Raw genomic sequence first — 26,402 nt, 5'->3', positions numbered from 1 at the left:
TCTTCCCCATCTATTTGCCAGGAATTGAGAGGGCCAGATGCCATGATCTTGGTTTTCTTAATGTTAAGTTTCAACCCAAGTTTTGCACTCTCCTTCTTCACCTGCAACAAGAGGCTCTTTAGTTCTTCTTCACTTTCTGCCATTAGAGTGGTATCATCTGCGTATCTTAGGTTGTTGATATTTCTTCCGGCAATCTTAATTCCAACTTTTGATTCATCTAGCCCTGCCTTTCTCATGATGTGCTCTGCATATAAGTTAAATAGGCAGGGCGACAGTATACAGCCTTGCCGGACTCCTTTCCCAATTTTGAACCAATCAGTGGTTCCGTGTCCAGTTCTCACTGTTGCTTCTTGACCCGCATATAGGTTTCTCAAGAGACAAATAAGATGGTCTGGTACTCCCATCTCTTTAAGAACTTGCCACAGTTTGTTATGATCCACACAATCAAAGGCTTTAGCATAGTCAATGAAGCAGAAGTAGATGTTTTTCTGGAACTCTCTAGCTTTCTCCATGATCCAGCGTATGTTGGCAATTTGATCTCTAGTTCCTCTGCCTCTTCGAAATCCTGCCTGTACTTCTGGTAGTTCTCGATCCACATACTGCTGAAGTCTAGCTTGTAGGATTTTAAGCATGACTTTGCTAGCATGAGAAATGAGTGCAATGGTGCGATAGTTTGAACATTCTTTGGCATTGCCTTTTTTGGAATTGGAATGTAAACTGATCTTTTCCAATCCTGTGGCCACTGTTGAGTTTTCCAAATTTGCTGGCAAATTGAGTGTAGCACTTTTACTGCATTGTCTTTTAAGATTTTGAATAGCTCAGCTGGAATACTGTCACCTCCACTAGCTTTGTTGTTGCTCAGCTTTTCTAAGGCCCACTTCACTTCACATTCTAGGATGTCTGGCTCGAGGTCAGTGACCACCTCATTGTGATTATCAGGGACGTTAAGCTCATTCTTGTATAGTTCTTCTGTGTAATTTTGCCACCTCTTCTTAATCTCTTCTGCCTCTGTTAGGTCCCTGCCATTTTGGTCCTTTATCATGCCCATTTTTGCATTAAACGTTCCCTTCATCTCTCAAATTTTCTTGAAAAGATCTCTGGTCCTCCCTATTCTATTGTTTTCTTCTATTTCTTTGCACTGTTCATTTAAGAAGGCATTCTTATCTCTTCTAGCTATTCTCTGGAATTCTGCATTCAATTGGGCGTATCTTTCTTTTTCTCCCTTGCCTTTCGCTTCCCTCCTTTTCTCAGCTATTTGCAAAGCTTCCTCAGACAGCCATTTTGCTTTCTTGCATTTCTTTTTCTTTGGGATGGTTTTGGTTGCTACCTCTTGTACAATGTCGCGAACCTCTGTCCATAGTTCTTCAGGCACTCTGTCTATCAGATCTAATTCCTTAAATCTATTTGTCACCTCTACTGTATATTCGACAGGGATATGATTTAATTCATACCTGAGTGGCCTAGTGCTTTTCCCTACTTTCTTCAGTTTAAGCCTAAACTTTGCAAGGAGAAGCTCATGGTCTGAGCCACAGTCAGCTCCTGGTCTTGTTTTTACTGACTGTATAGAGCTTCTCCATCTTTGGCTGCAGAGCATATAGTCAATCTGATTTCTGTGTTGACCGTCTGGTGATGTCCATGTGTAGAGCCGTCTCTTGGGTTGTTGGAAAAGAGTGTTTGCTATGACCATCGTATTCTCTTGACAAAATTCTATCAGCCTGTGCCCTGCTTCATTTTGTACTCCAAGGCCAAACTTGCCTGTTATTCCAGTTATCTTTTGGCTTCCTACTTTAGCATTCCAATCCCCCATGATGATAAGGACATCGTTTTTTGGTGTTAGTTCTATAAGGTGCTGTAGGGCTTCATAGAACCGGTCAATTTCATCCTCTTCAGCACTGGTGGTTGGGGCATAGACTTGGACTACTGTGATATTGAATGTTTTGCATTGGATTCGAACTGAGATCATTCTGTCATTTTGAGGATTGTATCCCAGTATTGCTTTTCCTACTCTTTTATTGACTATGAAGGCTACTCCATTTCTTCTGAGGGATTCTTGCCCGCAGTAGTATACCTGATGGTCATCTGAATTAAATTCACCCATTCCTGTCCATTTTAGTTCACTGATGCCTAAGATGTCGATGTTCAGTCTTGTCATCTCTTGTTTGACCACGTCCAGCTTTCCTTGATTCATGGATCTTACATTCCAGGTTCCTATGGAGAAAAAATCTTTACAGCATCGGACTTTCCTTTCACCACCAGACACATCCACAGCTGAGCGTCCTTTCGGCTTTGGCCCAGTCGCTTCATTCTTTCTGGCGCTACTAGTACTAGCCCTCTGCTCTTCCCCAGTAGCATATCTTTGTAGTGCACTCCTAAATATGGAGTATATTTAAACTTACTGCTATGATTTATTTGGTCCTAATAAATTTCTACGGAACCAGTCATGTTTTGTGGAAGATGCATGCTGCTATTAGATGCAGTTCCTTTTCTATTTCTCATCCCTGATAGTTAACATAGTGGCTTGAACTGAATGAGGTAATGGTCCTTCAAGTAATGGATCAGGCACATAACCTGGCATTTTTCTTGATTCTAAACTGTTGATAGAGACACAGTTGCTTCAATACCAAGGAGGGCCTATGCCATGGTTTAGCTGAAACACCCATTACAATACTGTCTGGATAAGATAATCTTACCTCAGTGATCTTTGTTCTAATAATATCTTCATTAAACTATTGTAAAATGATCTATGTGGGACTACCCTTGAAGACAATCTGGAAGCTGTGGCATGATGTAGGGACAGCTAAATAACGTAACAGGAGTTTTGAAAATATTGCATTGGTTCCTTGCAAACTCTCAGCCAATGTAAGGTAAAGGTAAAGGTTCCCCCGCACATGCGTGCTAGTTGTTTCCGACTCTAGGGGCCGGTGCTCATCTCCGTTTCAAAGCCGAAGAGACCGCGTTTGTCTGAGGATGTCTCCATGGTCATGTGGCCGGCATGACTAGACGCCAAAGGCGCATAGAACGCTGTTACCTTCCCACTATAGTGGTCCCTATTTTTCTACTTGCATTTTTACGTGCTTTCGAACTGCTAGGTTGGCAGAAGCTGGGACAAGTAACAGACGCTCACTGTTACGCAGCACTCGGGATTCGACCCGCCAAACTGCCGACCTTCTGATCGACAAGCTCAGCGTCCTAACCCACTGAGCCACTGCGTCCCTTTTGGCCAATGTACATAGTGACATTAGTAGCTGTCAATGGTTTGGGAGGTAGATATATCTCGAGAACTATTCCATCCATGCATTATCCAGGGCAATTCTCTTCATGGTCCTACCAATTAAGAGTGCAATGGTCAGGAGTATATCCATCTCTTGGATAGTATCTCAGCTATGTTTCAATGGACACCGTCTTATTTTGGGGAAAAAACTGAAGACATCCTGCTTTCCCAAGTATTTCTAAGTTAACATGTCAGGCTCAGATTGTTTGCTTTGTAGGCATTTTACTGTAAAAATAAATTTTGCTTTCAGTTCTTGTATTTATTTTTTAAAGCTTGTTGGTTTTATTGTGATGGTTTAAAGACTTCTTTTCTCTTCTTCCCCTCCCTTCTTCTCTGGTAAATTGTTCTAGGAGCCTTTAATTGAAGAGCTATAGAGGCATAAAATAAATTAGCAGAAAAATAAAATAATAAAAGGTTGTATAATGAACGCAAGTCAGTAGTGAACATTTAAACTAGGGGTCCCAATTTCTATTTCTATTTGTAGCAGTTCCACACCATTATCCAAACACCCACCCTCTTCATTTAACTCTGTCTTCCTTACTTTTCCCATTGTGAAAAGAAGATATCATTAGAAAATATATGGAGCGTTTCATAGACACCTTGCATTTCATTGTGTTAATTGTCAGTTGCTTTACTTCCATGAGGAAAGCTGTTCTTTAAATAAACATTTTATTTCTCTTCTTACAGTCCATTATAGTAAGTTTGTGTTTTGCTAGTCAGATTGCTTTTGATAGTTCTTTGAATAACATTTAAGGCAGGGGTCTTCAAACTTGGCCCTTTTATGACTTGTGGACTTCAACTCCCAGAATTCTGGGAATTCTGGGAGTTGAAGTCCACAAGTCATAAAAGGGCCAAGTTTGAAGACCCCTGATTTAAGGGATCACTCAGGCTCTGCTTCCTCCATAGGAAACTGAAAAGTATCAAGGTGGTGGGTTTGTCATGAGACTAAGGCCTGTCTCTTTTTTATCTGGGCCACAATCTACCCAGAAACCAGGAAGGGCTTTTGACACCTCTACCTATCTTCAGATACCCTGAACCCTTGTATAGTCCTATAAACCCTACAGTCCTTTAAAATAACCCTGAAAAATCTATTGATTTATAACCCTTTTTTAAGCATTGCCCTATATGAATGGGTTCTTCAGTTTCACCTTAGCAGACATAAATAAATGTCATATTTTTAAATGCCTTATTTGGGGTATGGCAATATGGTGATATTGGTATTTGAGAATACGTCATTCTAATTTTATTAAGAGGTATTATTGCTGAATTCTAAGGAGATTTTCACAATATTACTGTAACCTATTCATGTTCCAGACTGCCTCCCTTTAAGCTCTCTACTGGAGTTCTCATATTAATCAAAACTATTTTGAAGTGTTATTTGGCCTGCTGTGATAATGACATTTATTTCATGTTGAAAACACTAGAATGTAGCTATGTAGATGCTTATATAAAATGTTAGAAATGAAATGGATTATCAGCTTTAAATGGCTCTGAACTCTTCTTGAATGAAAAAGATCAGTGAGATCAGATCACCATCTAGACTCCACAATATTGAAAAGACCAGAGTTTTAAAAGATCACAATATCTACAGCCACAGATATATTTGCCAGCAGAAAAATAAATATTGGTCTTATGTTTGTTGTATTATGGCTTGTTGTAGTAACAAGCGCAGACCAGCCATTGATTTCTAAAAATAATGAGCCAATTTTACTTCTGATTTGTTCTCTTAACTGTTAAAGAACTGCAAGCATAAAGACATTTCTATAACTGCATTTAAACATGATACAAACCTGCTCTGCCAACTTTCCTAAGCTGTTTTGTTCTCATGATGATTTCCTTTGATCCACAACCCATGGTTGAGGCCGTCCTAGGTTGTCCTTAAGTTGTTCCAGTGTTAGTGCTTTCTTCCTGAAGCAACCTGTAGCAGTTTCAAGATTTACAAAACCTGCTTTGACAACTTCTCTGTCAATGAGTGGGGCAGACAGTGGAATGGTGCCCACCCAGTGCTTCTACCCATAACAAGTTCAGGATAGTGTCCCATCCACTCTATACTCTCCTTTTGCCAAATGTCTTCCCTCTCCAGGTGGAAAGAGTTGCTACAGCATGTGACACTGCTGTACTCCACAATTCCCTAGACCCTGCTGAAATCTGTTTGACAATTATGGGAATTGCATAATAAAATGGAAGAACCAATTTACCCCAAAACTCAAGTTTTGGGAATAGTTAGCTTTCCTAATTTACCACTATAGCTCCACAAGCCATTAATCAGCTTATTTATTGGGTTGTGTTGATGGTAGGCTTAACGCTCTTTCCAAACTGTAGAGATCTGTCCCAGATCTGTTTGAGAGAACCAGCTCTCCGGCTTCCTGAGCCTACTGAGCCAGCATTGGGCTCATTGTGGATGGTAGGGGTAACAGTTTGAGAGAGTTGGATGCCTAGGGAGTCAATTGGAATTTGCAGACCAAAATTGCTTTATGACAGCCAAACTCTAACCCTAACTATAATTTAGGAGTGCAGAAAGTCTCTTGCATCTTTCACATCATCACTTATGACTAATGGAAAAGCTTTAAATTCCTATAGGATATAAATGTCCCTGATGCCCTGGTACTTTAGCAGTGGAGGAATTCAAATATGTGAACAACCGGTTCTTTGTGTGGATGCCACTTCCAGAAGTCCATTCTGGGCCTGGGCAACAAAAAAAATAGCTACTGGTTCTGCCAAAGTGGTGCGAAGCAGCTGAATCCCACCACTGTACTTTAGATGTTGAAATCATTTAAGTACCCTGTAAAACCATGCGATACATTTGGACTTGTAATCACAAAAGTTATGAGATGCAAACTGATTAAGAAAATCTCTAATTCCCAACTGACTAATCAGGCATTTAATCTGTTCTGAAAGTTTGGAAAATAAATTCAAGGATGGGCATGGGGGAATCACAGTGCCAATTCCTATTTTTTGTTAGCCCTTCTAGAAAGAAGATCTATGTGATAGGAAGTTAAATATGCTTTGTAAGAAAGTGGTTTTGGATTTTTTTTGTTTTTTTCAGTTCTTTCCCTACTAGTACCTAATCACAGCATGAAAAAGCTCTGTCAATATTTTTGTGCTTTCTCAGCAGGATGCAGTGTTTAGCTTAGTCTCTAACTCCAAGAATGAGAATGAGCCCAAGCTTAAGTCATCAATAGGTGCGTTTCCCCATCTTATTTCAACATAATCAAAGGAGAATTCAAATTATATAATATTTGTTAGGCTCTGTTAGCATTGAAACACAGGTAACATAGGAATAATAAGAATTACCGATACAGATTTCATGCTGTATCAGAGTTGCTGTGGCAAATTGGCCATGGTTGTGGTGAGGAATTGGCTGTGGTGAATTGTCATGGACCCTCAGGTAGTTAGCAAGATTAAAAATAAAGGTACAGAGTTTACAATTTATTGTCAATAAAAAAATAGCCCAATCACATCAGTTAAAATTTACTGACAATCTGTTTTTAAGTGCTTGAATAAGAATGCCTTTACTTGCTTGCTTAAGGCAATAGGGAAGAGAGCTAGCCTCATCTCCCTTAGCCAGTCAGGAGGCAACTTCTCCATTAATGGAATGGAATGAAAAAAGTGTTTTCAATTCGGAACACACACTTTATGGTCTAGAAATGTGCAAGGTAGCAGTCTAGGCAAAACCAGCCCCTCTGTCTCCAAACACTTCTTACTTGGGAAACAGATATCTTAGATTTACGACACGTTTCAGGTCTGGACTGAACAAAATGCACAATCTTCTGTGGGGTCATGGATCATCCCAAGCTGTTTCACATATGGAATGATTCATGTATGGAATTATTTATATATCCATTTTTTCCCCTGCCAAGTGTGCCATTCTGGCTTTAGTGCTACATCACTGTCCTCCTTGGGCAGTGAAGTCAGCATTGCTGACATTGCTGGAGGTCCATGTGTCTTTGGGTCAGGCTGACTTCTTATTCAAAAAAATGCTCTAGTATATTTCATGGAGAATCTTAATAGAAAAACTGTGAGCTCCAATCCCTAGCAAAGTATATTAATATGCTCCATTAGTACCCCTATCAATTGCTTCCAAGATGAAAGGAAAACTATAGCTCAGTGAGAGGTCCTTTGCTTTACATGCAGATGCTCTTATGTTTAAGACTTTGTTTTTCCAAGGAAAGTTGGCAAAGATTCTCACTGTTAATACAGCGAGTACAAAGCTAGATGGACTAATAGTTTGATTCAAAGTAAAGCGAGTACAAAGCTAGATGGACTAATAGTTTGATTCAAAGTAAAGCTTGTTTTTGGGTATATATATATATATATATATATATATATATATATATATATATATATATATACATACATACATACATACATACACACACATACATACATACACACACATACATACATACATACATACATATACATATATATGTCAAATACTTAACTATTTAGATTACCTTGCTAGGCCCCAAACATGGGGCAAATCTTTATTTCCTGTTTCAGCCTATCTTGAAGGCCATCGAACAGGCAGTAGTCACACCGGACAGCTCATATATATTTATTTATGTAAACATAAACATATACATATACATATACATATACATATACATATACATATATACATATATATATATATATATATATATATATATATATATATATATATATATATATATATATATATATATATATATATATATATATATATATATATATTTGTTGTTAGCTGCGAAGTCGTGTGCAACCCTATGGACAATGTTCCTCCAGGCCTTCCTGTCCTCAATCTTCTGGAGTCCATTTAAGCTCACGCCTACTGCTTCAGTGACTCCATCCAGCCATCTCATTCTCTGTCGTCCCCTTCTTCTCTTGCCCTCAATCTTTCCCAGCATTAGGCTCTTCTCCAGTGAGTCCTTCCTTCTCATTAGGTGGCCAAAGTATTTGAGTTTCAACTTCAGGATCTGGCCTTCTAAAGAGCAATCAGGGTTGATCTCCTCTAGGAGTGACCGGTTTGATCGCCTTGCAGTCTAAGGGACTCACAGGAGTCTTCTCCAGCACCATAGCTCAAAGGCCTCAATTCTTTGGCGCTCGGCCTTTCTTATGGTCCAACTTTCACTGCCATACATTGCAACTGGGAAGACCATAGCCTTGACTATACGCACTTTTGTTGACAGGGTGAAGCCTCTGCTTTTTAGTGTGCTGTCTAGATTTGTCATGGATTTCCTCCCGAGGAGCAAGCGTCTTTTAATTTCTTGGCTACAGTCTCCATCTGCAGTGATCTTGGAGCCCAGGAAAATAAAATCTGTCACTACCTCCACTTCTTCCCCATCTATTTGCCAGGAATTGAGAGGGCCGAATGCCATGATATTAGTTTTCTTAATGTTTAGTTTCAACCCAACTTTTGAACTCTCCTTCTTCACCCGCAACAAGAGGCTCTTTAGTTCTTCACTTTCTGCCATTAGAGTGGTATCATCTGCATATCTTAGGTTGTTGTCTGGCTCGAGGTCAGTGACCACCTCATTGTGATTATCAGGGACGTTAAGCTCATTCTTGTATACTTCTTCTGTGTAATTTTGCCACCTCTTCTTAATCTCTTCTGCCTCTCTTAGGTCCCTGCCGTTTTGGTCCTTTATCATGCCCATTTTTGCATTAAACGTTCCCTTCATCTCTCCAATTTTCTTGAAAAGTTCTCTGGTCCTCCCTATTCTATTGTTTTCTTCTATTTCTTTGCACTGTTCATTTAAGAAGGCATTCTTATTTCTTCTAGCTATTCTCTGGAATTCTGCATTCAACTGGGCGTATCTTCCTTTTTCTCCCTTGCCTTTCGCTTTCCTCCTTTCCTCAGCTATTTTCAAAGCTTCCTCAGACAGCCATTTTGCTTTCTTGCATTTCTTTTTCTTTGGGATGGTTTTGGATGCTACCTGTTGTACAATGTTGCGAACCTCTGTCCATAGTTCTTCAGGCACTCTGTCTATCAAATCTAATTCCTTAAATCTATTTGTCACCTCTACTGTATATTCAACTGGGATATGATTTAATTCATACCTGACTGGCCTAGGGCTTTTCCCTACTTTCTTAAGTTTAAGCCTAAACTTTGCAATGAGAAGCTCATGGTCTGAGCCACAGTCAGCTCCTGGTCTTGTTTTTACTGACTGTATAGAGCTTCTCCATCTTTGGCTGCAGAGCACATAGTCAATCTGATTTCTGTGTTGACCGTCTGGTGATGTCCATGTGTAGAGCCGTCTCTTGGGTTGTTGGAAAAGTGTGTTTGCTATGACCATCGTATTCTCTTGACAAAATTCTATCAGCCTGTGCCCTGCTTCATTTTGTACTCCAAGGCCAAACTTGCCTGTTATTCCAGTTATCTTTTGGCTTCCTACTTTAGCATTCCAATCCCCCATGATGATAAGGACATCAGTTTTTGGTGTTAGTTCTATAAGGTGCTGTAGGGCTTCATAGAACTGGTCAGTTTCATCCTCTTCAGCACTGGTGGTTGGGGCATAGACCTGGACTACTGTAATATTGAATGGTTTGCCTTGGATTCGAACTGAGATCATTCTGTCATTTTGGGGATTGTATCCCAGTATTGCTTTTCCTACTCTTTTATTGACTATGAAGGCTACTCCATTTCTTCTGAGGGATTCTTGCCCGCAGTAGTATACCTGATGGTCATCTGAATTAAATTCACCCATTCCTGTCCATTTTAGTTCATTGATACCTAAGATGTCGATGTTCAGTCTTGTCATCTCTTGTTTGACGACGTCCAGCTTTCCTTGATTCATGCATCTTACATTCCAGGTTCCTATGGAGAAAAAATCTTTACAGCATCGGACTTTCCTTTCATTACCAGACACATCCACAGCTGAGCGTCCTTTCGGCTTTGGCCCAGTCGCTTCATTCTTTCTGGCGCTACTAGTACTAGCCCTCTGCTCTTCCCCAGTAGCATATTGGATGCCTCCCGACCTGAGGGGCTCATCTTCCAGCGTCATATCGTTTTGCCTTTTGGTACTGTCCTTAGGGTTTTCATGGCAAAGATACTGGAGTGGGTTGCCATTTCCTTCTCCAATGGATCACGTTTTGTCAGAACTCTCTGTTATGACCTGTCCGTCTTGGGTGGCCCTGCATGGCATAGCTCATAGCTTCATTGAATTACGCAAGCCCCTTCGCCACGACAAGACAGTAATCTATGAGGGGTACATATATATATTATTATTATTATTATTTATTACATTTATATACCGCCCTTTCCCTGAGGACTCAGGGCGGTTTACAGGGAATTAAAAACCAAAAATACAAAAGTTAAAACCAGTTTAAAAAAGATTAAATTTAACCCTGTGCAACTAAAACCCCAATTAAAATAAATTAATCCTCAGCCTGGGCTAGAGAGCTCGAAGAGCCAGGTCTTCATGCCCCGGCGGAATGAACGGAGGTTGGGTGAGGTCCTCAGCTCCACTGGCAGCTGGTTCCAGAGGGCAGGCGCCCCCACTGAGAAGGCCCTATCCCTGGGCGTTACCCGCCGGCAATCTCTTACCGGTGGGACCCTGAGCAGACCCTCCCTGTGGGAGCGCACTGGACGAAGGGCACTTGATGCTGGCAGCAGGTGTTCCCTCAAGTACCCCGGACCCAAGCCATGTAGGGCTTTATAGGTAATGACCAGCACCTTGAATTTCACCCGGAGGGCAACCGGAAGCCAATGCAGCTCGCGGAGTAGAGGTGTTACATGGGAGTATCGGGAGACCCCCATTACAACTCGCGCGGCCGCATTCTGCACCAGTTGAAGCCTCCGAGTGGTCCTCAAGGGCAGCCCCATGTAGAGAGCGTTGCAGTAGTCCAAACGGGAGGTCACGAGTGCATGAGTAACTGTGCGTAGGGCATCTCGGTCCAGATAGGGACGCAACTGGCGCACCAGGCGAACCTGGGCAAAAGCCCCCCTGGTCACGGCTCCTATGTGGTCTTCAAAATTGAGTCGTGAATCCAGGACACCCAAGTTGCGAGCCCTATCAACAGGGGGTAACACCTCACCCCCCATCGTTAGAGATGGAATAGTCTGGTTGACCCGAGATGCCGATATGCACAGCCACTCAGTCTTGGCGGGATTGAGATGAAGCCTGTTTCTCCCCATCTAGACCTGGACCGCCTCCAGGCACCGGGACATCATGGCGAGGGCATCACTGGGTTGGTTTGGGGTGGAAAGAAAAAGTTGGGTATCATCAGCGTACTGATGATACCCCACCCCGAAACCACGAATGATCTCGCCCAGCGGCTTCATATAGATGTTGAACAGGAGGGGCGAGAGAACCGACCCCTGAGGGACTCCACAAATGAGAGGCCTCGGGGCGGATCTCTGCCGTCCCGCCAACACCAACTGCGAGCGGCCCAGGAGATAGGAGAACCACCGTAAAACGGTGCCTCCCACTCCCAACCCCCTGAGACGCCGCAGCAGGATACCATGGTCGATGGTATCGAAAGCCGCTGAGAGATCTAATAGGACCAGGACAGATCATATATATATATATATATATATATATATATATATATATATATATATATATATATATATATATACCTTGTATGGTAGGCAAGGTGGGTTGTATGACATGTGTGAGTTCCGGCACCTCATTTTGTGTGTGTGTGTGTGTGTGTGTGTATATATATATATATGTGTGTGTGCAATAAGTATTAATTTCATGTTACTCTATTTCATAAACTACAATTGGCTGGGCTTATGTAACATATTAAATAAAAATCAAACCACATTACTGTAATGTGAACCTAATTGAAGGAGTACGGATTACTGATGAGCCTATATACTCAAAACTATACATTGTATCTGATTTTCCCGTGTAGAATGCTTAACTGGATCTTGGAGGTAGGATAGTAAGTTCATCAGGTCAACAAGAAAATTCAATCAAACAGTCTAGTCAATTTAATGTGGGAAATTACATTTAGTTCCAGACTTATTCTTCTTTGGGATTAAGGTAATTCCCCATATCATATGAACTACTTAGGTGAGGGTTAATTGTCCTTTTCAATATCTTTGATGAGCATGAAATCCTGGAGGACCTACAAAAACAGCCAATAATCAGGACTTTTACCATTAGTAGAGGCATCCTCAAGGTAAGTCAATAGCAAAAAAATGGTATGACCAGGCTGATTAAAACCCTCCCATCTTTTTGATGCAAGCATTTTAAAAATGTTAAAAAGAAGCAGGGATTCAGTTACCTGGTCCCATACTTTTAATGCTATTTATTTCCTTCCTGCATATGCTTAACAGTTGGATTGGGGTTCCTGGATTCATACAGCCTTTGACTAATGATTAACTCATAGATTTGGGGGTTAGAATTAACCTTCTCCTGATGAAAACTGAGTTTATGGGTTCACAGAATACATTGGGTCTTTGAAAGTGGTGAATTTGGCTCTAGGATATTGATTAAAAAGACTTTTGGCATGGTGTGGATGTGTTATCTTCTTGTTTTGTCTAGTAAGGCTGTCCTGAAAGCAGTTTTTAGTTGTCCTTATGTGGTAAATAAACTACAACCTAGTCAGCATACTAAACATACATTAGTATGTTTTGCAAACTCAGCTTGTGTGTCATGTGAACCAATATAATTGTATTGAATAAGGGATGGTTCAGTTAAGCATGAGTAAGTATGCAGTGCAAATGAAGCACTATTGTTTTTTTTCCAGTGAAATTGTCATGAATTGCCAATATTCTTGATTGAGCAAAATGTGACTTCTCTGAGAAATGATTTGTGGGCCTAAACAGATAAAGTATATGCTATAGATTGGGATCACCCAGAGAGAGAGAGAAAGATGGATAAGTGTCTTTGCCAGAGTATCAACAATCAAGCCCATTGTCTCATTTCCGCCCCCCCCCCCTGAACTCAAGCTTTCCTATATGGCAAAGAATGTGGGAGGATAGCAGAAGGCTGCTGTGGTGACAGAAAAAACAGCTGTTGCCTCTCCTCCTTGGGCCCAATTGTCTGAGTGGAAGGAGATGGCTGCTGTTTGCAAAAGCCGCATCTACTTTGTTTACCGGCTTGATTTCACTAGGCAACCAAAATCTGCAAGAACCCAGTTTTCTTTTCATTGGATGGGCCTCTTGGACTCAATGTTCTCTGCTGTGGTAGAGAATAAGAGAAGCCTGTTCTTAGGATTTTCCCCGATGGGCCCAGACTTCCTTGCTGCCCTTTCGAGAGGCAAATCAATCTGGTGGCTTGTTTTCTATCTGCCCCAGAGCTCCCAAGAAGCCATCTCCACTCCACTGCCCCAGAGCTCCCAAGAGCCATCTGCACTCTTGCCATTCAACCTGCAAGGGCTTAATGCAGCGCACTGCCCCAAAGAGGCCGTATACTTCACAGAAAGAGTTGTCTGCTTCCCCTTCGCCGGACACGGCCGGGAAAACTCTGCAAGACCCCCCTTCCCCAAGTCACTATCCAGTCCTCTCTCTCTTAGCAGGATGGCGTGGCAGAAAGGACTGGATCTAGCGAGCTTTATCCACGCTAGGTGGATAAAGAGAGGGAGAAAGGTCCGTTTAAGTAACTGGAAGCATGGAAGAGCAGCCGCTGCACCGGCCGGCCAACCGCCTGCCTCTCGCCCTCTTTTGCTGAGATCGGGCCTAGTGCGGAGGCGGCGGCAACAATTAGCTCCAAAGCTTACGTTCCCGAAAGTTGCTCAACGCCGTAAATTCTGCCCCCCCTCCTGAGAGAGAAAAAAAAAAGGGGGGGGGGGCGCCGCCGCCGTTTATGGCAGCACTAAACGGGATCTCCCGCCCGCGTCGGGCGATTCTGGGAGCTGCACGGCAGACTTGAGGCTCGCTTCGCTCGGCGCTCGACTGCTTGCGGGAATCCCGAATCCCGGCTGCCTTTGGGAAGCGAAGGCTTTGCAGCCTAGACTAGCTCAGCCGAGCGCCGAGCCAGGCTTCCAGGAACAATAACAGAAGAGCCGGGGTTGCGGGAGCAGAGACGGGCGCCCCCCCCCACACACACCCCTCACCTAGCCGCCTCGCCCGTCAGCCGCCTTCCCTGCCCCCCCCCTCCCCCGGGTCGCGCGGCCCCGCTCCATGATGTATGCCTTCGTGCGGTTCCTGGAGGACAACGTGTGTTATGCGCTGCCCGTGTCGTGCGTGCAGGACTTCAGCCCCAAATCCCGGCTCGACTTCGACAACCAGAAGGTTTATACCGTCTACCGCAGCCCGGCCCGCGACCCCGAGGACGGCGACGACGAGAGCCCCGGCGAGTGGGGAGAGCGGCCGCCACTGCACAAGGCCCAGATCCTGGCGCTGGCAGGTGAGGCACCGAGGGATTTGGCAGCGGGCGGAAGGAGGGAGGGAAGGAGGGAGGCGACCTGGAGGCCAGACCAGTTAAAACCTCCCAGCTCTTTGGAGGACCCGGGCGGGGTGAAGGGGGGGGGAAAGAGAAGAGAGACTTCCCCCCCCCCCACTCTGCGAAAGGAAGGAAGGGGCCTTGCGGCTGGAGCCCCGCTCCTTAAGCCACGGCGGGGCCTGCTCCGAGTGGCTGCTGCTTGGCTCCACTTCTCTTGAGGGAGGGGTTTCGGGTATCCCCAGGAGAGACCAGCAGGCGGGGTAGGGATGGGGATGGCCTGGTGTTGCAAAGGCCTAGATCAGGGGTCGGCAACCTCGGCTCTTTTATGACTCGTGGACTTCAACTCCCAGAATTCCTGAGCCAGCATAGCTGGCTCAGGAATTCTGGGAGTTGAAGTCCACGAGTCATAAAAGAGCCGAGGTTGCCGACCCCTGGCCTAGATGAAGGTGGGTCGAGGTTATCTCAGTGCCCCGCAATCCCCTTCCCTGAGGACTAGGCTTGTCGTAAGAGAATTCAGGGAATCCTGCTCGACGTTTCCATCGTTTTCAGCGCTGCGAAGGTTGGACTAGGGAAGGGGAGATGGGTGGTGCAAGTAGAAAAAGCTATACAAAAGTAGGACGTGACCACTAGGCTGTCCGGGAGGGACGCTGAATGCTGGCGTGGGCTTCGAAGACTAAACGTGTGTGTGGGGGGGGAATTTATAAAAAGGAATTTATCTGGGTAAGAAATAGAGAACATTTCACTTTGTGGAATTCCTAGGAAGAACTTGGGTTAACTTGGGTGCGTGGTGTGGGGTGAGCATTTATAGGAAGAATAAGAATAAGGTCTTTTGGCAGAGTAAGTTGGGGTGGGACGTGGCTGCCACAAAAAAGTGGGACACTGAGCACAAGAAAAGCCCTGCTTGGAGCAGTCCAAAGATGTAGTTTTTATTCCCACTGTGAGGAACGAAATGTTTCCAGGAAACCATTAAGCAGGTCATGAAGTAACAGTCTCTGCAGTATGACCTTGTATAAGTGTTATTTAAAGACTACTCCATTTTAACATTGTGGTTTTTCATTGCTATCATAACGTAGGATGTATCTACGAATATAATTCTTTTGGGAAATAATCTAAATCTAAATTATTGTTTACCACCACTGTTCAACATTTTGGAAATTAATTCTAAATTAAATATATAAAATAGCCCCCCTTCCCCTTTTTTTGCTTGTCCCAAATGGACTTTTAGATTACACTCAGTGATTTAATTTTAACTATTAAAAGAAAAGCAAAATTACTTCTCTATATTCTTAAACATATTGATGGTGAGCTCTATAGTTAACACATAGTAACCATTTTTTAACATGAATGCTGCACACTGTAAAATACTGGAAATCTAAATACAGAAAAGGATTCTTTACAATTAATAAAATAGTGAAAAAAATGCTAGTAAGTAAGATTCAATGGCAAATATTTATCCTTGATTTGAAAAAAAGATCATTACTGCAGTATTAATTTTGATGACTTTAACAAAGTTACAGTAAATATATATATTGGCTATCATTGCAAAATACAATTTACCAAATGAAATAAAACAGGTTTTTTTCTCATGAAATTCTAGAATATATTATAAATTAATAATGTAGCCCTATTCTTGTTTATTCATAAGGAATGTCCATCCCCACAAATAGACATATATGGTTGAAAAGCAAGTCTGAAACTACATACAATATAAGCTTCTCAGATATAGAATATGCATTTATACATATAATCACAACCCCTCCTTCCAGATACATGTATTAAATACGTCATTGCCCAGTAGAGTAGTGACTGTTTTGCATGCAGAATGTCTTGAGATTCAATCATTAGGAACTTTAGGAAGGGCTGGAAAAATTCCTGCTTGGAAGCTTAAAGAGATGCCTCCAGTTCATGCCAACAATGCTGAATTAGGTAGATCCATATCTATGTTCCCCTGTTTCTACAGAGGATGTGGGTTTGAATTCAAACCTTGTATCAATACTAAACCCTAGTTCATATTCCAGTGTATTACTCCATCCCCACAAATTATGAACTCTGTTTCTAAGCATATTGCAAAGCAACTTTTATTGGTGGGATTATGGTGCCACCCCACTTCTGCAGAGTGGGTAGATCTGTCAAGATATACTAGCTTCTAACTTGTCTTGAGCCTAATGTTTCCCAGAAATACAGGTAGTCCTCAACTTACATCCATTTGTTCAGTGACTGTTTGAAGATACAACATTGAAAAAAGTGACTTAGAATCGTTTTTCACACTTATGACCATGGTCATGTGATCAACATTTAGATACTTGGCAACTGGTTCATATTTATCACAGTTGCAGTGTCCTGGTCACATTTTGTGACCACCTGACAAAATCAATGGGGAAACGAGATTCACTTAACAATCCTGTTACTAATTTAAGTGCCTTGATTCACTTAACAACTGTGGCAAGAAAGGTCATAAAATGGGGCAAAAGTCACTTAACAAATGGTCTGGCTTAATAACATAAATTTGGGGCTCAATTGTGGCTGCCAGTTGAGGATTACCTGTAATTGGGTCATTATCAAGACATGGATCATTTTATGCACATATAGGTTATATTAGAGATTGTCCAGGATAAACCTGTTCCTACATTATTTATTACCAATGCTACCCTTGATGCTCTCTTCCTTGTGAAGTTAGAAGGGTATTGAGTGGAGAATGTATGTGGCATTACTCTGTAACACTTTCTGGAGGGCTCTTTTGTCAGGTGAATTCTTGCAATTTTCTGATATTGGATAAAAAAGGGTTGCTTTATTTGCCTTTGCAAATAGCTAAACGTTTGGTTTGAGTCTGAAAACCATTAAAACAGTGAAGCTTAAATTATGTGCAACTAAGACCTTGTTTGTATGGACACCTAGTCAACCAATGACAAGGAATAATGATTTAAAGATGAGTTGAGGGAATACATATCATCATAATTTTGTGATAGGTAAATGAGGATATTTAATCTTTTATTTAGCATACTTCTAAAAATATGGGAATGAGGGAAAAGTTGGTGATACATTGTTCCATTTGTAGAATTAGTTCGCTTCAACTTGCTGTCAGTTTGTTGCTAAGAAATGTGTTAAATAGCTTCAAGCATCCAGTTATAAACTGCACATATGCAGGATGTTTTATTGTACTAAAGCCTTTTAACTTGTGAGCTGTCCAAAGCTTTAGTATGATTTTAGTATAACTCAAATAAAAAGTGTAACTTATTTTTAATATATTTTATGTTTTGCACTTAACCAGGTGTTCTAGTTCTTGGATTAATAAAATTGATTGATATTAATCAAGAATATATGCAATATAAATTCTTGAAAGTTATACTGAGTGAATTCAAAGTTAGCCATATTCACTAAAGCTAAAATGCAGGGATCTGTGATAATTATTGTGATTAAACATCCAGCAACTTGTGTATTACTTTATACAGCTGTTGATTAGGGCCATAAAAACCATGCCAGGATAACTTAATAAAATACCTCTCTGAACCTGTTGCTTAGAGCATCAAAACACTATATTTCTTAAGACCCATATTGTTAATTCAAGTCCATTTCCCACTCTTCTGTGTTTATACTAAAATTTTTAAAAGGGATTTTGAAGTGGCTTCACCAAAGATGCAGCTGTTGCTGTGTTCCAAATATTTTTTTCTCAGAAAGATAAGCTCTCTAAATGACTTTCACATTGCAGTGATTATTTCATACAGTATGTTTATGAGCAGATTTTTACAAATTTGAGTAACTAGTCACACAAAAATTGTGATTGCTATTGATAGATCATAACTCTTATTATGCTACTAAAATGTTAAAATGCTAACATTCTTAATTGTGAAGAATGAAACGTGTAATGGTTAAATTGTTGGATTAAGACTGGAGAGCTTAACTTTATGTCTTCTCTCAGTTTTGGAAACTGATGGGTTTGGGTCATCTCTCAGACCACTCTGCTGAAGAGATTGTTATTGTGAGGATTAAGTAAGGTTGTTCCTATGTAAACTTATTTGGAAAATAGGCAAGATGTAAATCGTCGCGATCTCAAGACGTTTTTGTTTGTACAAGCTGGCCTAGCCTGAGGGGGATCGGTGGGGTTGTTTTATCTTTGGTTTCTTAATTTTATCTTGGGGTTTTTAGAATTGTACCTCTATTGTTTTAACTAGGGCTACTGTTTAATCTCTTTTTAATGTTTGTATTTGGTATTTTATTCTGCCCTGTGAACCGCCCTGAGTCCTCAGGGAGAAGGGCGGTATATAAATGTTATTAAATTAAATTAAATTAAATTAATAAATAAGTAGAAAACTTTAAAAAATTGAGCCTTTTTCAACAATGAAATAAATAGTGGGTTTCAAATGCTTTATAGAGCTAAGTAGTAGGTTGTAATTTTTTTCGTTACTTCATCCTTCATTTCCCCTTTAAACATGTTCCCATATATGCTTTGGTACAATTTGTTTAAAGTACAGTTTGAAGGAGATCAGTCAGTTAATAATAAATATAATTGAAACACACTTTATTTAAAAGTATGTTTTTTCATCATTGTAAAGCTGTCAGAATATATTAATAAAAGTCTAATTTGCATAGCTTTAGAAATACTAATTTAAAATATTAAGTTAATTTACCATTCAGTCTTTTGTTGTATTTCTCAAACCCAGTTTTCTGACTTTATGTTTTCACAGAATCAAGTAGGTTGCTAGCTCATGAATATGTTTCCGAGGGAAACAGAAACTGTTGGTGGAATATTTTTCCCCCTCCTACCTACCATTACTGTTTTATATGTTCTGCAAATATGCTTTAATAGGTTGAGAAACCCTCTGAAGTAGATTTGGAGGCATGAACAAAGCTGTGTGAGGAGAAAAAATAGTCGGAAATGCACTTAAACAATGTGCATAACTCCATCTTTTTTGTGATGCCACCTCCATATGTGTATATATCCAAAAAAGAAATCCAAACTTGTATAAATTGGATGCAATCTATTTGATTACGGACAATGAATCAATTCATTGAATTTTCATTGAATTTTTCAATAAAATGAAATAGTGACATTCAGAACAGAAACAAACAGCACAAAAAAGAACCCCATAATTACATTCAGAAATATTATAAATTTAAAATTAAATTAAATTAAAATTAAATTAAAAATTCCAGGATAAGTTCTTCCTTTTGAAGTAAGGATAAGAATCTCTAGATGCTGGTGAAGTACTGTATAACTCCTAACAGCTCAGGCTAGGATGTTCAATAATCAGCAGTACTGAGAATTACAATCCATTTGTAGAAAGTAAAAAGTTCTTCATTCTTTCTTCAAGGAATTAGTTCCAGTCTAAAAAAAAAATTCCTTGTTTTCTAATTTAAAAACAGCAGCATTGAGGCAGACAGTAAAAAGTCTTTTTGTTGTTCTAATATAGCATTTGAAGTGGTATTAAGGAGAATCTTCTTACAAGGTCAAAGTAAAATCAACAAAATATGTAATTAATATTCTTACAAGTTTAGTTGGAATAGTCATTTTAATTACATCTGATTGCCATTACATCTACAGCAAATGTCAACTGAAAACATTTCCACTTGAAGTGATACAGGTATCATCTCTCTTTTCATGAACCACATCTGAAATAAATACCTTTTTCAAAAACAAAATGTGCAACAAATATATCTTTGGAGAGGGGCTGTTAAAACTTGCAATATAGAACATAGTATGTGTACTAATATTTACCAATCATGCTCAACTTTATGAGTGTTAGTGGAACATACGCCCTATTTCACACAAACTGTATAGAGTAACATGTAAATCAATTTAAAGAAGATCACAGGCTCTATTAGAAAAGTTATGTTAAATAATTGAATCCTTTCCCTCCTTTTGGTCAAAGATAGAAATGTACCTCTCACATAACATTACATTTTCAGGGCAGAATAAAAAAATATTAAAATGAACAGGAACCATCTAAAATGCACTACTGAGTTTCATTACTGTAATACAGTGTAGATGAAGCAAATTGTATAGAAAAAAACTCTAAACCATGAGCTTTAGAGCATGCCAATACTACTATTTTTATATCTGCTATTTTTACAAACCTCATCCTATTAAATTTTATCTAGAAATCAGGTTTGGTAAAAACAATAAATATAGACTCCCTTAATGAAGAGCAAAAAATGCAATAAACTGTCTTGGCTATCTTGCAGAAAGTTCTTGAAACAACGCAACTAATCAGTACAGGTATAATGATAAATGTTCACGATAGACTTTCCAAAGTTCCGATAATTTCTGAATCTAGGAGAATTTCATGTATAATTGTGTGAGTAGTGAAAAAAAAGAAGCTAAATGCAGAATACATTTAAGGAAATCAGAATACATTTGATGAATGTAAATTGTCAATAAACCAGTTCAAAGAGAGATTCACATATCAGGTTCTTTGAGCCACCTCCATTGAACATCTTCCCAATGTACGATGAAAATGGCCGTGATTTGTCAGTCTCATTCTACACCCTCACATTTCTTGCACAACCCTTTTTTAAACTTCTGACTGCTTTTTGAGAAGTAGTTTATATTTCTTTACAAGAAAAAAGAAATGTCATGTTAAATATTTTCCTTTATTTTGTGATTATTGAAAATTAAACGTGGCAAAGAATGGCAACACTGGGATAATTTCCATATTTTATTTGGGTCAAATTTTGAAACCAGTTGTAATGATAAAATATAAATTGATCTGGAAGCTGTGGTAAAGCACAGTAACGTACAAGGATTCAGTCACTCCATTCCTCCTTATTTTGTTGAATGAAAATTTCCAGTCATATCTGGGCTATTTCATAGTTCCTCTTGAGGCTTTGTATATTATTAGTAGTAAATTTGGGTGTGGCACCCATGGAACATGTATTTGTTCTAGTGGTATTAAATATTTTTCTGAAGTATTCTAAAGCAAAGCAATTAATTCTCAATCATTATAAATTGCACTAGGTTTATAAGGCGTATCCTTGGAGTAGCAGAACATGTCACTCAGCAACATGTCACTCAGAATTGTCCACAATTAAAAAAATCCTAAAGATCAGCTGATTCCGTGAGAAATACAATTTTTGCCCTCTAGAATAAGGATAAACAGATCTTTTGAACTGCAAGAACAAAATGTACTTTAGTACAGGGGTCCCCAACCCCCGGTCCGTGGACCGGTCCCGGTTCGTGGCATGCCAGCAACTGGTTCGCACAAACAAGCAAAGCCCCATCCGCTGGATGCAGGCAGCACACAAAACCACACACTTTCTGGTCCGTGGAAAAACCTCTCCACTTAACTGGTCCCTGGTGCCCAAAAGGTTGGGGACCTCTGCTTTAGTAAGTCAAAAGGATACATTTAGTCTCCCAATATATTACATGAAGGGGGAAAAAAATCTTGTGTTGTAATAGGAGATCAAGTAATATTTATATTACCATCCCAATGAATTTATGTTTAGTCAGAAAGTTATTTACTTTTAATGCCTGGAACACTATACTGCCTGATTGCTTCTATTGTACCACTCAGTTCATCTGTGATTAGTTTTAGTAATTTTACTTTCATAAAAGCCTTCCTAAACCTTACTATTTTGACTCGTCTATTTGGCAGACAGAGTAACTGCATTTAATTTTAGTAGCTCTGTGTTGCAGAGTTAACAGTGATTGCTATTTAATTCTCGTGGACTTCTGAAAGTTCTTTTAATTAATTGGTTACTTGGGACAACTTCTTAAAAATTCAATGAGATCCTCATAACTAACAAAAATATAAATGCTTAATTTAGGTGTATTACCCCAAAAACAACGTATTGCGTGACACTGAACAAATTGTGATCACTGAAATACTTATGTATAATGGAAGGAGTTTAATTTTAAATTAGGCTTCTAAAAAGCCTAGAAAATACCTAGTCTGAATCTAAGCTGGATGCTAGTTTTCCCTTGTTAACATAATTTCTGGCAGGGGAAAAAAAACTGCATCCTTTCTCTCTACATTTTCTGCAGTCTTGCTGATACTGCTGCTGCATTAAGCGGCAGAGAATATGTAAGGATGGAGGCATCTCTCTCTTCCCTGCTTATAAGGGTTGGAATTTCTGAAAAATGTGTTTTCCCCACATTTGCAGAAAAAAAATAAAATCCCAGACTTCAAATATTGTTGACTTTGAGGAACCTGCTACAATGTTTGACAAAAACATGGGGAGCCTTCAAAATGTGTACATTATTTTTAGAATGAGGAAAGATATTCTCCATTTTTAGATCTTAAAACTCTGAATTAGGTTACACTGAGGGAAAATGCATAACTGGTCCAATATCATCTGCAAAATATCATGGTTAAGTTTAGATTTCAGCTTTGTTCTTAACAATCTTTGGAAGCCCTAATTTTTTTACAAGGTACAGTATTCTTCAAATTTCTGTGTAAGGGCTACAGTGCATCTATTTTTTTTAAAAAAAGTTTCCATATACAGTTCACTGCATATGGAATATAGTCAAGCATGGGAACTTTTTAAATGGTCTGGCTTCAGTCATACAGTATTTGAATATCAGTTTGAAAAATGTGAAAAAATATTTTTATGTAAATTTGCAGAAGATAAAACAGACCTTGAAAACAGTGTGATGCAGAAGAAAATTAAAATCCCCAAGCTCTCTCTCAATCACCTAGAAGAAACGGGGGAAATTACAGATTATGGGGATGAAGATATGGAACTTAGACACTGTAAGGTATTGAAGCCCTGTTTGTTGGTTTGTTCTTTATTTTTTTCTAATTTTGGATGTGCTTTATTCAACAGCAAATCCATTTCAGAATGTCAGGGATTCTTTCATTCATTAGCATACAGAAATGCAGATTGCAATTTTTATGCACCTTTAATGAAAATTAAGTCCCATTAAATACAATGGGACGGCTTGCAAAAATTCATTGAAATATTGGATTAGAATTGGAATGTTGTGAATATTGTACAACCAAGAGTCCCAAATGTTTCAGTGTATACCTATCTCCTTTATATTCTTATGACATCTTTTTCATTTTGTTTGAGAAGTAAAAAATAATGGGTTAGCAAAATTGAGTTATTTGGAGTTCTTTTTAAAACTGGTGTGATTATTTTTTTAAAAATGATGACTTGTTTTTATAGTAGCTTGTGCAACAAGATTTTTTGTAGTGATGTTATTTCATTTTCTGGAATAAATATTTTTATAGTGGACAACCTGAAATATAACTAGGTCAGCATTTTTTTATACTCACAATTTATATACAGCAATTTTAAGAACCATACATAAGTCTTTATCTTTATTTGAACTTCTTTGAATTCAGAAGTATAACAAATTGAATAAAGCAGTAGCTCTGTTATATCAGAGAGTGATCCAGTTCTCCATGAACATAGAGTGTGTCAAATATTCAGGCACTCCTGTGGGACACAATGTTTGTATTGGAATTTTAATGTCAGGCTAGGTTCACTTATGACTGGTTAGGATAACAAGCTACCTCACACGGTTAAAGACGTTATAAATGGTGTGTATGTGTTCTTGTGTGTATGAAAAACATATAGGCGATTAAATAATAGTTTGTACAGAGTGATATTAATCTTACCATCTGGGAACTTTCTTTAAAGTAGATTTAGTAGCAAAATTCACTGAGCTTGAAGAAAACATCCCTGCAAAATATCTTCCAGTTTTCTTATCAAAATGCATTTAACGTTTTGTATCTATTGCAAAGGTTTTCAGATACTTCAGTGCTGTGACTCACTAAAATGATAAATAAATGCATATGACCCCTATATGAATAAAAATAAAGATTTCATTGTTAAGTTTAGGGCAGGAAATACATGTATTTACATGTACTTAATTTCAATAATGAAATGTTAATGTGTATATCATAGTAGTTCTCATACTTTTCAATCCTTCAGCTGCCTGGTGCAGTCAAAGCCCAGAATGAGTTTGAGGGTGCTCCTGTTTGAGCCTCCTCAAAGCTGTTTGTGATCCCTCTGGAGAATCCCAATCCATAGTTTGAGAAACCCTACTCTATAGATAATGTTTTGTGCCCATCTTGTTTAAAAATATATAAGTATAACATTCACACATTTTGTCTTAATGTGAAGATGAGAATGCTCAATGATACCGCAAGGAAACACATATGAAATAATCTTTTAAGCACCATACAAAAAAGAAGTATGACAGTCAGTATAAAATGTGTATAACATATGATTTCCCCCCCAGGTTTTGCTTATGTGATAAAATTGTGGAGAGCAGAGTTTTGGCTCATCAGTTGCATATTACACATCAAAGCTTTCCTAATTTAGCCTGCTATTGGGCACTGTGCAATATTCAGCCATGTTTCTATTGAGGTAAGTGGGGTAACTGAGGAGAGAAGCATTAGCTGTCTAAGCATCCTAGTACTTGGTGCTCCTGGATTATGTATCCTCCTTCCTAATTCCATTGAAGTTGGATGAGAAAAAAAAACCTGCACATCTATAGTACTTACATGGAGAATAATGGCTGCTTGTACCTTCATTGAATTATAACTTAATGCCAACATTAAAGAGAAACAGCATATGTAACATTAGGAATACAAAAATAGCATTAATTGGTGATATTTGGGTAATATTTTTTTAATGTTTATTTCTATTTTTAAGGAAAAAACCCTGCATATTGTAAAAAAGCTACTTGGTTACTATCACTGTGTCCAATAATTTTAATTTCTGGTTAAACATTACATTGACATATTAGACTTTTAATATAGATGTATAATATATATTCTAAGTTATTTCATGTAAGTTATTTAGTAGTTTTATTAAATTTTTAATCTTGTTTTCAGCAATCAATAGATTTATTAACCCAACTTTGAAACATTCTGCATTTTCATCAGATTTTTTTCACATTTTTAAAATCAAATCAGATCTTTATAATGGTCATAGACCATTATTGTGGAGGGGAGGGGAGTGTCTGGTTCTGTCAGTTAAAAAACGTAGAAGATCATCAGAGCCTAACAAAATTATAAAAAGCTAGGAGATGTAAAAATAACCAAGTATATATGAAGAACAAGAGTCTAAAGGAGGGGTAGGAGAATTAGATGAGTATAAGGGAAAATAAAAGGTTAATATGTAGAAAACTAAATCAAACTACAGAGAACTCAAAGTGCTCATTAAATCTAGTATATGTCATAGGTCATCATCCAATGAATCTTGAACACTTGTTGCGTAGAACCTGCCAACATTGTATGTTGTGACAGTTGAAAGCAGCAGGGAGGTGTAAATTGTCTTGTGAGCCAAGGATGTTTGTTTTGTTTTCTTTATTTAACTTTTATGCCATACATCTCCTCAACAAGATGACAACTTACAAGTTATAAAACAAGTAAAAATAGTTAAAAGGTTAAAACGACACATTAAAATATTGTTAAAAACTGTACGAACACTGAACTAGGAGAGTTAAAAAACAGGACAGGGATGAGGTCTTCTGACTCTGTCAGCCACCTCCAGTGGTGAGCCTCCTCCCCCCTCGGGGCCCCAGGCCAACCAGCGGTAGCTCATGTTTTCTGTAGCTACACTATACTGACATTTGCAGTTCAATCTAGTGAAAGCTTCAGTGGTAATTCATTTACTCTTTACTGAATATGGATGCTTCACATTTAACTTTTCTTTCAAATGCTAATAATACCCAAAAGAAGGATTTTCATTTTGCTAATCAGAATATCTAACAGCAGCCATGCAATTTTATTTTTTTCATGGTATGGAGGTAAAGACCTGTGTTGTTGACATTTCAAACACAAAGTAATGAGAATGTTGCTAGATGAGAACAACATTGTGAATATATTTTTGGATATATTCCTGATCCGCTACATAAGGGA

General features: G+C 39.1%; 1 protein-coding gene across 6 annotated transcripts in view; it reads left to right on the top strand.

The window, feature by feature from the left end:
- The window catches only part of BEND5 (BEN domain containing 5), a gene marked incomplete at its 5' end in the record, with an annotated part of 887,332 nt that overhangs the window by 480,151 nt on the left and 380,779 nt on the right, over positions 1-26,402 (top strand). The window contains 2 exons of one of the 6 annotated variants that reach the window (XM_081323190.1): positions 14,180-14,556; positions 23,151-23,284. The exons of 1 other annotated variant lie outside the window; for it this stretch is intronic. In XM_081323190.1, the coding sequence (XP_081179316.1) occupies positions 14,331-14,556; positions 23,151-23,284 (360 nt within the window). Of the gene's footprint in view, positions 1-14,179; positions 14,557-23,150; positions 23,285-24,775; positions 24,904-26,402 lie in introns of those variants that run through there. 4 more of the 6 variants (XM_081323192.1, XM_081323188.1, XM_081323191.1 and 1 more) reach the window with 4 other exon arrangements.

This window comes from Vipera berus, assembly GCF_964194415.1.
Source record: "Vipera berus genome assembly, chromosome: 3".
Classification (NCBI taxonomy): Eukaryota; Metazoa; Chordata; class Lepidosauria; order Squamata; family Viperidae; genus Vipera; species Vipera berus.
Note: the sequence above shows the minus strand (reverse complement) of the source record. Positions and strands in the feature narration are given on the sequence as shown.